The sequence below is a fragment of the Pogoniulus pusillus genome, chromosome 1 (genome assembly GCF_015220805.1).
Source record: "Pogoniulus pusillus isolate bPogPus1 chromosome 1, bPogPus1.pri, whole genome shotgun sequence".
Taxonomy (NCBI): domain Eukaryota; kingdom Metazoa; phylum Chordata; class Aves; order Piciformes; family Lybiidae; genus Pogoniulus; species Pogoniulus pusillus.
The window spans coordinates 1,898,026-1,911,947 of record NC_087264.1 but is presented as its reverse complement, the minus strand read 5'-3'; the positions used below and the strand labels follow the sequence as shown (position 1 = coordinate 1,911,947).

Genomic DNA, 13,922 nt, shown 5'->3' with positions numbered 1-13,922 from the left:
TCTGTATCCATCCAGTGCTGCACCCCTCAAACCCCTGTGTCACCAGCTTGGAGAGCAGGATGTGGTGTGAGACAGCAGCCAAGCCTCAGCAGCCAACAGGACACAGCTCCACATGCTTTGGGTACTGCCTGATTAATACTTTGTGAGTGAAGACTTTAAAGCCTCTTCCAGTATAATATTTGCATTTGCCACTTTCAGAACTAAGTGCTGAGGTTCTGTCTGTGCCCTGCATGTATAAAATTCCAACCTGTGCATTTCTGAATCAGTGAATAAGTTTCCTGGCAAGTTTTCATGCTAACAAACTGTTATCATGGTTATTAACAACCATCACCTGGATAGCCAAATCAATACAGATCATGAATTCTGCACCATCAGTCACAGCCACTCCCCAAAAGCTCCTGCTTCATTCCATGAGCCACAGTTACCTGTTTGGAAAATCTTGGCTTGATGCAAACACAGAGGACTGCCTCCTATCACTGTTCTTAGTTTAACCACAGACCCAGAGACAGCCAAAGAAATGGAAACAAAAGGAACAGAAGCCAGAACAACTCTTGAGGGAAGGCTTAAACACACACAGCTGGAAGGAGCTGCTAACATACTTGCTCTCCATTTGATTGGTAGAAGTACTGACAGCATCTCTCAGGATACCATTTTCCTGCTTCAGGTGGCTTATTTCTGCCTCCATCTGCTCACGAAGCTGCTGGAACTGATAGAGAAGAATAATCAATTCCAAAAGAAATTAAACTAAGAAGCAGTAAGAAAAACTAAACCACTCCCCCAACAACAGCAGGTAAAATAATCAGAAGAGTTTTAAACAACAAAACCAAATGGATTTTTGGGAGAGGAGCAGTTTTACATCCTTCCTGACACTCTCACTTGGATTGAGCTGTGCACATCTGACCTCCGTGTTAACACAGAAGCACCACTTTGCTTTTATATCACTCTATCATAGAATCAACCAGGTTGGAAGAGAGCTTCAAGCTCAGCCAGTCCAACCTAGCACCCAGCCCTGGCCAATCAACCAGACCATGGCACTAAGTGCCCCAGCCAGGCTTGGCTTCAACACCTCCAGGCACACAGACTCCACCACCTCCCTGGGCAGCCCATTCCAATGCCAATCACTCTCTCTGACAGGAACTTCCTAACAACATCCACCCTAGACCTGCCCTGGCACAACTCCAGACTCTGTCCCCTTCTTCTGCTGCTGCTTGCCTGGCAGCAGAGCCCAACCCCACCTGGCTACAGCCTCCCTGCAGGCAGCTGCAGACAGCAATGAGCTCTGCCCTGAGCCTCCTCTGCTGCAGGCTGCACACCCCCAGCTCCCTCAGCCTCTCCTCACAGGGCTCTGCTCCAGGCCCCTCCCCAGCCTTGCTGCCCTTCTCCAAACACCTTCCAGCACCTCAACAGCTCTCTTGAATGGAGGGCCCCAGAACTGGACACAGCACTCAAGGGGTGGCCTGAGCAGTGCTGAGCACAGGGGCACAAGAACCTCCCTTGTCCTGCTGCCCACACTGCTCCTGAGCCAGCCCAGGATGCCATTGGCTCTGCTGCCCACCTGGGCACTGCTGCCTCAGCTTCAGCTCCTCTCTCCCAGCACCCCCAGCTCCCTCTCTGCCTGGCTGCTCTCAGCCACTCTGGCCCCAGCCTGTAGTGCTGCTTGGGGTTGTTGTGACCAAGGTGCAGAACCCTGCAAGTGAAGGCTCTCCCAAGACTTTGAGCAAAGCCCTCTCCCAGGCAATGACCTTTCTTGTGTGTTCTGCTACGTTGTCACTTCACAATGATTTTTAAAACTAGATTTATCTGCTAGGAAATGATCATCAGTCTAAATGGTACTGGCTTTTAATTACACTTTACTCTTGAAGAGAATCAAACTTGGGCAGAATATCCCAAAATAAAGGTAACCAGATCAGACACAGGCTGTCTAGCTAAGAGTGGCCAGTTACAGACTACAGAAGTCACCTGTGACAGCACCCTGCCTTTCATGTCAGCAAACTACCACAGTTTCCCATCCTCATATACATGGTTACTGCACCAGCTACAAGGCACTACATTCAAGGCTCACAGTAGTAAGTGACTGTGGCTGTAGTCTACCCAGACTGCAGCAAAGCCTTTGACACCAACTGCCACAAGAAGCTCCTAGCCAAGCTGGCAGCTCCTGGCTTGGACAGATTCACTCTGTGCTGGGTCAAGAACTGGCTGGATGGCAGAGCCCAGAGAGTGCTGGTGAATGGTGCCACATCCAGCTGGCAGCTGGCACCAGTGGTGTGCCCCAGGGATCAGTGCTGGGCACAGTCCTGGTCAATACCTTTACTGATGATGTGGAGCAGGGGATTGAGTCCAGCATCAGTAAGTTTGCAGATGACACCAATCTAGGAGCAGCTGTGGAGCTGTTGGAGGGTAGGAGAGCCCTGCAGAGGGACCTGGCCAGACTGGATGGGTGGGCAAAGGCCAATGGGATGAGACTGAACAAGGCCAAGTGCAGGGTTCTGCACTTTGGCCACAACAACCCCCAACCCCAAGCAGTACTACAGGCTGGGTCCAGAGTTGCTGGAGAGCAGCCAGGCAGAAAGGGACTGTGGGGTACTGGTGGATAGTAGGCTAAAGACGAGCCAGCAGTGTGCCCAGGAGAGCCAATGCATCCTGGCCAACTACCTGAAGGGAGGCTGTAGCCAGGTGGGGTTGTGCTCTGCTGCCAGGCAAGTAGCAACAGAAGAAGGGGACACAGTCTGGAGCTGTGGCAGGGGAGGTCTAGGCTGGATGTTGTTAGGAAGTTGTTGTCAGAGAGAGTGATTGGCATTGGAATGGGCTGCCCAGGGAGGTGGTGGAGTCTCTGTGGCTGGAGGTGTTGAAGCCAAGCCTGTCTGGGGCACTTAGTGCCATGGTCTGGGTGCTAGGTTGGACTGGATGAGCTTGGAGCTCTCTTCCAACCTGGCTGATTCTATGAGGCTAGTTCCCATGTGAGCAAACAAATGCTGCACCCTGGCAAAAGCAACAAATTCTCAGCACTGATCTGCTTCTGCACAAAGATCAATCCAGCATGTTTGGTGAGGAATTTACCTTTATCTTCATCTGCTGGGATTCCTGGTAGCTCACATGGATCTTGCTCTGGAAAGTGCCATGCTCCTTTTCCAGCGTGTTGATGCGCTCGCGCATTTTTGCTGTAAGCAAACTGTTCCTCTCCTTTTCTGCAACCAGCTCCTGGGCAAAGGGGAAAAAAAAAGTCATCAGCTGCTCCTTTCTGAAGTCTACAAGTCAGTGTTTTAAAGGTGATTAAAAACATAGCAAGTCTGTAGCAAATTCATGTCTACATCAATCTTTACTCAGAGACATTTCATAGTACACCTGCAGCCCAGAAAGCCAAGCAGAGCCTGGGCTGCAGCAGCAGAAGTGTGGCCAGCAGGGACACGGAGGGGATTCTCCCCCTCTGCTGTGCTCTGCTGAGACCCCACCTGGAGTCCTGCATCCAGTTCTGGAGCCCCTGGGACAAGAGGGATGTGGAGATGCTGGAGAGTGTCCAGAGCAGGGCCAGGAGGATGCTCAGAGGCTGCAGCAGCTCTGCTGTGAGCACAGCCTGAAAGAGTTGGGGCTGTGCAGGCTGGAGCAGAGGAGGCTCCCAGGGGACCTTCTTGTGGCCTTCCAGCATCTGAAGGGGGCTACAAAAAAGCTGGGGAGGGACTTTTGAGGCTGTGAGGGAGTGCCAGGAGTGGGGGGAATGGAGCAAAGCTGGAGAGATTGAGACTGGAGGTGAGGAGGAAGTTCCTGAGCATGAGAGTGGTGAGAGGCTGGAATGGGTTGCCCAGAGAGGTGGTTGAGGCCCCATGGCTGGAGGTGTTTGAGGCCAGGCTGGCTGAGGTTGTGTGCAGCCTGCTCTAGGGTAGGGTGTCCCTGGGCACGGCAGAGAGGTTGGAACTGGCTGATCCTTGTGGTCCCTTCCAGCCCTGACTGATTCTATGATTCTGTTACGGTTAGACCTGGTCAGACCTCGGCACAATTTGATATCTGATAAGAAGAGTTTTGTCAGTGTAAATACTGATCTTCTGTTGTCTCACAAGAGCTGCAATCTCATTTCTATCGAGTCTGGCCAAACTACACAAAGCCCTAACATGATAAATCAGATATCAGACAAGGCAGAGTTTAACTTTTCATCCCAAGTTCAGCAGGATGGAATAAACCAGGTAAAGAAGCTCAGCGAAACAACAGAGCATTTCAGAGCAAGCAATTGCTTTGTAGCAGCTTACAAAGCCAGCTCTTTTGACAGAGGAGATGGGCTATTAGTACTGATCAGCAAGCAGAGAAGTCCTGAATCCCGCCGGCCTGAGGAGTACTAGAGCTTTCAAATGCAAATACACCTTGCCATTGAACCGTTTATTCAAGCCAGGCACCTGAGAAATCCACACATCTGCTCCTCTGCAACACAGCTGCACTGGCATTTGTGGACATCAAGTAGAGCTTTCAGCAAGCTCTCATGGCAGAGCCAGCTCTCTGTACTGCCTGAGCTTCAGGTGTCTCCAGCTACACAGCTCCTGCAAGTGCTCTAAATCCTTGGCCTGAATACTCTCTCTCTCTGCAGGTTAATTATAACTTCTGCCACCTGTTAATTTAAATAACAGCTCTTCTTTCTTTTACATCAAACTTAGTACCTTCAGGAGCTGCTCCCCCTGCATGAAGTGGCTCAAGTTCCCAAGCACACCTTCAGACAGAATCCCAGCACCATGCAGGCTGGCAAAGCCCCTCAGCAGCACCAAGTCACACCTAGAACCCTGCTCTACAAGATTCACCTTAAACCACATCCCTAAGCACCACATCCGAAGGACTCTTAAACACAGCCAGGCTGGGTGACTCCAGCACCTCCCTGGGCAGCTCATTCCAGTCCCTGACCACTCTCTCTGTGACAAACTTTTTCCTCATGTCCAATCTAAACCTCCTCAGCCTGAGGCCATTCCCCCTTGTTCTGTCTCCAATGAGCTGTGAGCAGAGCCCAGCAGCAGCCTCTCCACTGGGTCCCTTCAGGTAGCTGTAGGCAGCACTGAGCTCTGCCCTCAGCCTCCTCTGCTTCTAACTAACCCTCCCCAGCTCCCTCAGTCGCAGTTGGAGCTTTAGGACAAACATCCTGCAGAAGACCACTGACTGCTCAGGAGTCCAAGCCCTGCTCTCCCTGGCTTTATCACACCATGGACCAAGGGCACAGACCCAGGCATTCCCAAAGGAGCTCTGCTTTTCCTCTGGGAGGGGAGGCAATGCCTAACAACTGGCTGAAGGCTGCTGCTGTCCCCTTGCTCCCCTCCTATTCAAACTAAACAGCCCCAGCTCCCCCATGGAGGCACTCAGGAACTTGTCTCACACCAACAGTACTAAGTCACATCAAGAAATAACAAGGTAAAAATCACACCACAAAGCTTTCTCTGTGCTGTATTTGCATCAGCTAAGATGAAACAAAAAGGAGGACGCTAGGACACGATGCAGCTTCTTTTTACCACTGCAGCACTGCCACCACCCATCTACAGTCCACACTGAGCCAGCTACCCTGTCACAGCCATGTCAGAGAGGCTGGAAAGATTAAGTGCAACCCAGCTTGTGTTTTGCCAAATAGCTCTGAGGTCACACACCTCTTGCTCTCTACAGTTCTCTTTATCAACACTCCTGCAGGGATCTCTCTGCACCTTCAAATCCCTCCATGGACTTTAGCATCGTGTGCAGAAAAACGTTAATTAGAAGAGCTTCTTATCAGTCAGGCTGAGCTTCTTCCCCTGCCCTGGGAGGAGAGGCTGAGGGAGCTGGGGGTGTGCAGCCTGCAGCAGAGGAGGCTCAGGGCAGAGCTCATTGCTGTCTGCAGCTCCCTGCAGGGAGGCTGTAGCCAGGTGGGGTTGGGCTCTGCTGCCAGGCAAGCAGCAACAGAACAAGGGGACACAGCCTCAAGTTGTGCCAGGGCAGGTCTAGGCTGGATGTTGTTAGGAAGTTGTTGTCAGAGAGAGTGATTGGCATTGGAATGGGCTGCCCAGGGAGGTGGTGGAGTCTGTGTGGCTGGAGGTGTTGAAGCCAAGCCTGGCTGGGGCACTTAGTGCCATGGTCTGGTTGCTAGGTTGGACTGGCTGAGCTTGGAGCTCTCTTCCAGCCTGCCTGATTCTATGATTCTTATCCTGACACCTCAGCACCACAGCAACTCTGCTCTTACCCATTTTCTCCCAGCTTTCAGGAATGTCCATTTCTATTTCTCATTTAGAATCAGAGAATGGTTTAGGTTGGAAGAGAGCTCAAAGCTCAGCCAGTTCCACCTCCCTGCCATAAGCAGGGACATCTCCCACTAGTATAGGTCACTCAAGGACTCATCCAACCTGGCCTTGAATGTCTCCAGGGAGGTTGTGGAGCACAGAATCACCCAATATGATCAAAGATCACATTGGGTGATTCTGTGCTCCACAACCCCTCTGGGCAACCTGTGCCAGTGTCTCACCACCCTCACTGCAAACTTCTTTCTAATATCCACTTTCAATCTCCCCTCTGCCACTTCAAACCCATTCCTCCTCATCCTGGCATTCCCAGACCTTGTCAATAGTCCCTCCTCAGCCTTCCTGTAGCCCCCTTCATATCCTGGAAGGCCACTCCCAGGTCTCCTGGAAGCCTTCTCTTCTCCAGGCTGCACAGCCCCAACTCTCTCAGCCTGTCCTCAGAGCAGAGCTGCTGCAGCCCTCTCAGCATCTTGGTGGCCTCCTCTGCCCTGCCTCCAACACTTCCATGTCCTGCTTGTGCTGGGGGCTCCAGAACTGCCCCCAGGACTGCAGGTGGGGTGTGAGGAGAGCAGAGCCAAGGGGCAGAATCCCCTCCCTTGCCCTGCTGCCCACACTGCTCTGGCTGCAGCCCAGCACAGGGTTGTGTCTGGGCTGCACTCACACTGCAGGCTCCTGTTGAGCTTTTTGCCAACCCAGACTCCAAGGTCCTTTTCCTCAGGGCTGCTCTCAGCCATTTCCCCTTTCCCTCCCCCACTCCAGGGGGCAGAAGCCCTCACTGACCCCTAGTTCTCCCCAGCTCCTGTGCCTTGCCTTTGCAAGCACCACTTTGCAGATTACTTTTTCCCCAACCCCATCAGCTTCCCCCACACCCAGGCACCTTCTCTGTTTCTCCAGCAGCTTTCATCCTGCACTCCTGGGCCAGGTTTTTGTCCTACCTCCCAAACATATGGTAAGTTACATATTGACTATCTCAAACCTCTCAATCCCACTGGCAAATACACATCTATCTGTGCCTTGTCAGGAGCTCACACAGTACCCACTCCTTTTCTTCCCTTCTCATCTGCCAAGGCTCCCAGCTCCCACACCTTCTGGCCACTCAGCTCCCACCTTTGGGCACAGAAAGCTGGATGACTAACACCATGATCTTTCCAAATCTGAACCCTGTGTGCTTCCAAATCAGCCAAAACAGAAGAGTCCCCCCTCACAAGTCTCTGTATATGCCCACTTATTCATTCAGCCACGAGTGCTTTGCCTTGAAAACTTCCTAATACAGCTCCAAAGCATAAAGCAGTCCTGACAGTGGTGCACCAGCAACCCTGAGACTCCAGAGAAGCAGGAGCTGTACTGAAACAGAGAGTCAAGCAGGTTGGCAGAGAGCTCCAAGCTCAGCCAGTCCAACCTAGCACCCAGCCCTGGCCAACCAACCAGACTATGGCACTAAGTGCCCCAGCCAGGCTTGGCTGCAACACCTCCAGGCACAGACACTCCACCACCTCCCTGGGCAGCCCATTCCAATGCCAATCACTCTCTCTGACAACAACTTCCTAACAACATCCACCCTAGACCTGCCCTGACACAACTCCACACTGTGTCCCCTTGTTCCCTTGCTGCTTGCCTGGCAGCAGAGCCCAACCCCACCTGGCTACAGCCTCCCTGCAGGCAGCTGCAGACAGCAATGAGCTCTGCCCTGAGCCTCCTCTGCTGCAGGCTGCACACCCCCAGCTCTCTCAGCCTCTCCTCACAGGGTTTGTGCTCCAGCCCCTTCCCCTGGCACACAAGGGGCTAAGCAGGCAGTCTATCCTTGCTGAATCTTCCTTCTTGTTGAGAGAAAACTGGAGATTGTTGTGCCTGGAGGTACTGAAGCATGTGAATCCTAGAACATATACTGAGGTAAAAGTGTGATGCAAAAATGGAGTTTAACATTTTGCATCCCCAAATCCATCTTCCACTCACCAAGGGAGTATTTTTAAAGTCACCTTTTGAAAAGAGAAGCTTTAAAAGCCTCAGTAAATGAAGCCTTTCAAAAACCCACTGGAAAATGATTGCACACAAATGCATTAACAGCATCATAAAAGCAAACATAGTGTCTTGGTAATCTTGCCCAGTATCAAGAGTTCCACCTTTCATCTTACACTCAGTTCAGTAAACCAGCACTTGCTGGCTGCAAGCCCTACAAGCCCCTGCTCCTCTTCCCACAACTCTCTAAGCCTGAACCTCTTTATATCTACCTGGGTAAGTTGCTTGCACTGCTCCTTCGCCACAGCTGCCTCCTCCTTCATTGCAGCGAGCATCTTCTCTTTGTCTTGTAGCTGATGTACAGCTGCAGCCGTCTCAGCCTTGCTAGCCTGCAGCAAAAGCAGAGGATAAAAATGACCACACATGCCAGAAGGACTTGCAGAGAACACCAGCAGGCAGCAGAGCAAACTTGAGAGGAAGAACCACCCCACCCCCTGCCCTCAAATCATCCATCTGCATGGGGTTCGGGGCACCACCACTGCCCAATTCTCCTGCTAATGGATCCTGCAGCTCCTGTTTCATTAGGGAGAGAAAGGCATTTTCAAACCACAGAAACCAATTAAGAGAATAAATGGGCTCTTAAGGTGCTTCTGTGTTGGCAGAGTGCCACTCTGGTGGTACCGAGGGAAACAAAGAGCAGCCGTTAGGAGAAATCAAAGAACACAGAGATGCTGAACAGTTCAGTAGCTGAGATTGGAAAGGATTTCCAAGATCACCTGGTCCAGTCCACACTCCAAGCAATCCAAACTTAAACTCTCTACATAGCTTGTCACAAGGGGGAAAATGGAGTGCTGATCTGGGGGTGTGCAGCCTGCAGAAGAGGAGGCTCAGGGGTGACCTCATTGCTCTCTACAACTACCTGAAGGGAGGTTGTAGGCAGGTGGGGTTGGGCTCTTCTGTCAGGCACCCAGTGACAGAAAAAGAGGACACAGTTTCAAGCTGTGCTGCGGGAGGTCTAGGCTGGATGTTAGGAGGAAGTTGTTGGCAGAGAGAGTGATTGGCATTGGAATGGGCTGCCCAGGGAGGTGGTGGAGTCTGTATGCCTGCAAGTGTTCAAGAGGAGCTTGGCTGAGGCACTTAGTGCCATGGTCTGGTTGGTTGGCCAGGGCTGGGTGCTAGGTTGGGCTGGATAATGTTGGAGGTCTCTTCCAACCTGGTTGATTCTATGATTCTATGGTCTGGGCACTTGACAGGAGAGCTGACCAAGTGCACAGCCACAACAACTTTTCTTAATTTCACTACAGTTTAACCTTTCCACCCATTTGTGAAAGACAGCTCCTGAAAACCAGCAGCCAGCCTTCTCCCTGCCAACAGACACAGCAGCTGCCCTATGCCATATACCTTCTTATCCCCAGTTATGTCTGCTCTTTATGAAGGGCCAAAAGCCACCAGCCTGTCTGTCCTGCCCATGGGATGGCAGATGGCAGCACACAGACATCTGACAACTGTTTTGTCCATGCAAACCAAGGACAGACCAGCTGGAAAAGTCTTCTGAAGAGAGGGCAGAAATCACAGCAGAACACAAACACAGCTACTCTGACTATCTCTCTCCCCATCTCTCCTCCACCTCCCACCCATGGTCATTCACAGCATCTCTGCCCATCTCTGCTTATTTGTTAGTCATAGAATCAAGCAGGTTGGAAGAGAGCTCCAAGCTCAGCCAGCCCAACCTAGCACCCAGCCCTGCCCAACCAACCAGACCATGGCACTAAGTGCCCCAGCCAGGCTTGGCTTCAACACCTCCAGCCACACAGACTCCACCACCTCCCTGGGCAGCCCATTCCAATGCCAATCACTCTCTCTGCCAACAACTTCCTAACAACATCCAGCCTAGACCTCCCCTGACACAACTCCAGACTGTGTCCCCTTGTTCTGTTGCTGGTCCTCTCCACCTCCCACCCGTGGCCATTCACCTTCTGCAAGACGTCATGAATCGCACTGGATTTCTCCTTCAACACCTCCACGACGCAGCGAGCCTCATCCTCAGTGAAGATCATATTCTTCAAGCTCATTACAAAGTCTTTAAACTTGACTTCAGCATTCTCTGCAACACAAAGGGGAAGGGGGATTTATTTTGGACTGCATACAGAATTATTCACTTGGCCTCCAAACAGCCTGTGACAGGTTATCGTTATGCATAGCATCCACTGCAGTCTCAACTGCCAAAGAGCAGGAGGTCAGGAGCACTCAGCAAAAACATCTCTCCAAGCAGCTCTCAACCTGGAGTCCTGCATCCAGCTCTGGAGCCCCTGGGACAAGAGGGATGTGGAGATGCTGGAGAGTGTCCAGAGTAGGATGCTCAGAGGGCTGCAGCAGCTCTGCTGTGAGCACAGACTGAAAGAGTTGGGGCTGTGCAGGCTGGAGCAGAGGAGGCTCCCAGGAGACCTTCTTGTGGCCTTCCAGGAGCTGAAGGGGGCTACAAAAAAGCTGGGGAGGGACTCTTGAGGCTGCCAGGGAGTGACAGGAGTGGGGGGAATGAAGCAAAACTGGAGGTGGGGAGAGTGAGACTAGAGGTGAGGAGGAAGTTCCTGAGCATGAGAGTGGTGAGAGGCTGGAATGGGTTGCCCAGGGAGGTGGTTGAGGCCCCATGGCTGGAGGTGTTTCAGGCCAGGCTGGCTGAGGCTGTGTGCAGCCTGCTCTAGGGTAGGGTGTCCCTGGGCATGGCAGGGGGTTGGAACTGGCTGCTCCTTGTGCTCCCTTCCAACCCTGCCTAAGTTTCTAAATGTTTAAAGAGACCCAGTCAGGGAAGCAATTGGATGGAATTATGCACTAACAAGATCAAACCACAGCATTCATTAAGAAATAAAGGCTGCAGACACACAGCTTGTGTGGAAGGGTAAGACTAAGGCACCCAAGTATCCCTCTCAAATATTCACTAGTGCTAAGAAGTTTGTGAAAGGATTGAAAGAGAAAAAACAAACACACACAAACCACCAACATGAATCACAGAAAGAAAAGCTCTGCAGTGATGCTTGGGTCAGAAAGTTGCTCCTGTGAGAAGAAAGCTAGAGCCTTCTCCATGAGCTTTGGAGACAGACATGCCACTGAAACCCAGCTGCACAAACCCCAGCATTTCCAGAGGCAAGAACTGAAGAGTGGGGTGCTAAATGAAGAGGAGAAAGGACTGAGCAGGAATACAAGTCACCACAGAACAGAGTGCAAGGAGTCTGGGGGGGAAGTGCTGAAAAATTCCAGTGCCCTCTAAGCCAGTCCTAAATTCAACCTAGCCTTGGCCAGAGGCTTCAGATCACAGAACAGCTACACTGATATCAGCACTGCTGCTGTTACCAGGAAATGTCCTGAGACCAGCCAGCCAGGAGTCACAGCCTGGCTTGTGCTCCCTGAAGACAGAAGGACCTTGTCCTTGCATCCAAGAAGCTTACAATTAGAATAGGGGAAGGTTTCTATATTGGGAGGGCAAATCCCAGCTGACACAGGAGAATTAGGAGCTCACGCAGAAGGTCACAGCTTGCAAAGGAAATGAAGAGGGATGTGTGCATGTGAGAAGCTTTGAAGCTGCAGGGCAGTAACGTGCAGCCATCGAGCCAGAAACAGGAGAGAAGCCACAGGGAAGTGAGACTCCAGTACAGACACTACAATGCTGCCAGGAAGCTTGCAAGTGAGCATTCTGGAAGGCAAGTGCAGAAAGCTGAGCTCCAAGGAGTGCAGTAAATCATAGCATTGGTCAGGGATAGAAGGGACCACAAGGAGCAGCCAGTTCCAAGCCCCCTGCCATGCCCAGGGACACCCTACCCTAGAGCAGGCTGCACACTGCACACAGCCTCAGCCAGCCTGGCCTCAAACCCCTCCAGCCATGGGGCCTCAACCACCTCCCTGGGCAACCCACTCCAGCCTCTCACCACTCTCCTGCTCAGGAACTTCCTCCTCACCTCCAGCCTCACTCTCCCCACCTCCAGCTTTGCTCCATTCCCCCCACTCCTGCCACTCCCTCAAAGCCTAAAATATCCCTCCCCAGCTTTCTTGTAGCCCTCTTCAGATCCTGGAAGGCCACAAGAAGGTCACCTGGGAGCCTCCTCTGCTCCAGCCTGCACAGCCCCAACTCTTTCAGGCTGTGCTCACAGCAGAGCTGCTGCAGCCTCTCAGCATCCTCCTGGCCCTGCTCTGGACACTCTCCAGCATCTCCACAGCCCTCTTGTCCCAGGGGCTCCAGAGCTGAATGCAGCACTCCAGGTGGGGTCTCACCACGAGAGTGACCTCGGGTGGGGTGAGTGACCAGGCAGACAGCGTTGGAGAGCCAACCTTCTGCACAATCCCAAGCAAGGAATCATTTGGCTTCTTCTGTCTGCCCACCCACCAATTTGAGGGTCTTAGCTCATGACAGCTCATGCTTGGAGCTGTTCAGTGACCTAAAGTTTGAGGGTGGGGCACAATGCTCACAAATGACTCCAAGTCACCAGGGGAGGCTATGAAGAAGCTCCCCTGTCCCAACTCAGTTCAGCTGCATTGAAAGGAGAACACAGAGTCTTGCTAGAAACTGCCAGACTCAATCTCTGTCAGCAATTTGCTTCAAGTGACTGTGCTGCACTCAAGAGATAACACACTGCTTGATTAATCCAAGCTAGCTCCACTAACAGCCCCAGACCTGCACTCTCAGCCTCAAGCAGACTCCAGCAGCCCATGCTGAAAGCTCGAGTCCATCACTGTTAGTGATGCTCGCATGCTTCTGTGTGGTCTGCCATCACCCCTTTGCTCACTGTGAGGACACAAAAGCCTACAGTCAGCATTAAAAGGATTCAGATGGCACAAAACCCTCTCAACAGTGCCAAAGATAGGGGAGAAATGAGCACAGCTGAGAACAGTGTCCTGCAGCCACAAACGTCTTCCTCCAGTCACTTCTTCCTAGCAAAGAGGAGAGGATTCCTCCTCCCCAAGTGCACAGCATGCTTCCTGCATGTTTTCCCTCATGAGGTTTGCATGCAGGCTCTGCCAGGGACAGACTACATTATCCATTCCTTACCTTTATCAGTTTCATTCTTCAGTTTCTTGCTGCTGCTCTTCTGGATCCCCTCATTTGCGTTTTGTTTTGCCACTTCAACCACATCTCGCTTTTCCAAAGGGCCAGGGTCAGAATTATCCATTAAAGGAATGTAAGTAGTTGCTTGAATAAGAGGTTCATCCACCAAAACTGCAATCAAAAGTCCACAGGATGGGTTAAAGCTCTGCAAGAATTCATACAGCTTTAGAAAAGGTGTGTAGCACATTAGAGTTGGATTCAGGCATCTCCAGTCTCAATAGTAGAATCACAGAATCAGGCAGGGTTGGAAGGGAGCACAAGGAGCAGCCAGTGCCAACCTCCCTGCCATGCCCAGGGACACCCTACCCTAGAGCAGGCTGCACACAGCCTCAGCCAGCCTGGCCTCAAACACCTCCAGCCATGGGGCCTCAACCACCTCCCTGGGCAACCCAGTCCAGCCTCTCACCACTCTCATGCCCAGGAACTTCCTCCTCATGTCCAGGCTCCATCTCCCCACCTCCAGCTTTGCTCCATTCCCACCAGTCCTGGCACTCCCTGACAGCCTAAAAAGTCCCTCCCCAGCTTTTCTGTAGGCCCCCTTCAGATGCTGGAAGGCCACAAGAAGGTCCCCTGGGAGCCTCCTCTGCTCCAGCCTGCACAGCTCCAGAAGTTACACTCCATTTCTGTTATCCTTCACCACTTAA

At 52.0% G+C, this 13,922-nt stretch overlaps 1 protein-coding gene across 14 annotated transcripts in view; it reads right to left on the bottom strand.

The window, feature by feature from the left end:
* KTN1 (kinectin 1) overlaps positions 1 to 13,922 on the bottom strand; it is a 118,824-nt gene that overhangs the window by 64,229 nt on the left and 40,673 nt on the right. For all 14 annotated transcript variants that reach the window (XM_064147949.1, XM_064148299.1, XM_064148262.1 and 11 more), the window contains exons 4-8: positions 13,222 to 13,389; positions 10,157 to 10,287; positions 8,456 to 8,572; positions 3,058 to 3,198; positions 600 to 706 (exon numbers count right to left, since the gene is read on the bottom strand). In XM_064147949.1, coding sequence (XP_064004019.1) covers positions 600 to 706; positions 3,058 to 3,198; positions 8,456 to 8,572; positions 10,157 to 10,287; positions 13,222 to 13,389 — 664 coding nt within the window. The remainder of the gene's footprint in view (positions 1 to 599; positions 707 to 3,057; positions 3,199 to 8,455; positions 8,573 to 10,156; positions 10,288 to 13,221; positions 13,390 to 13,922) is intronic.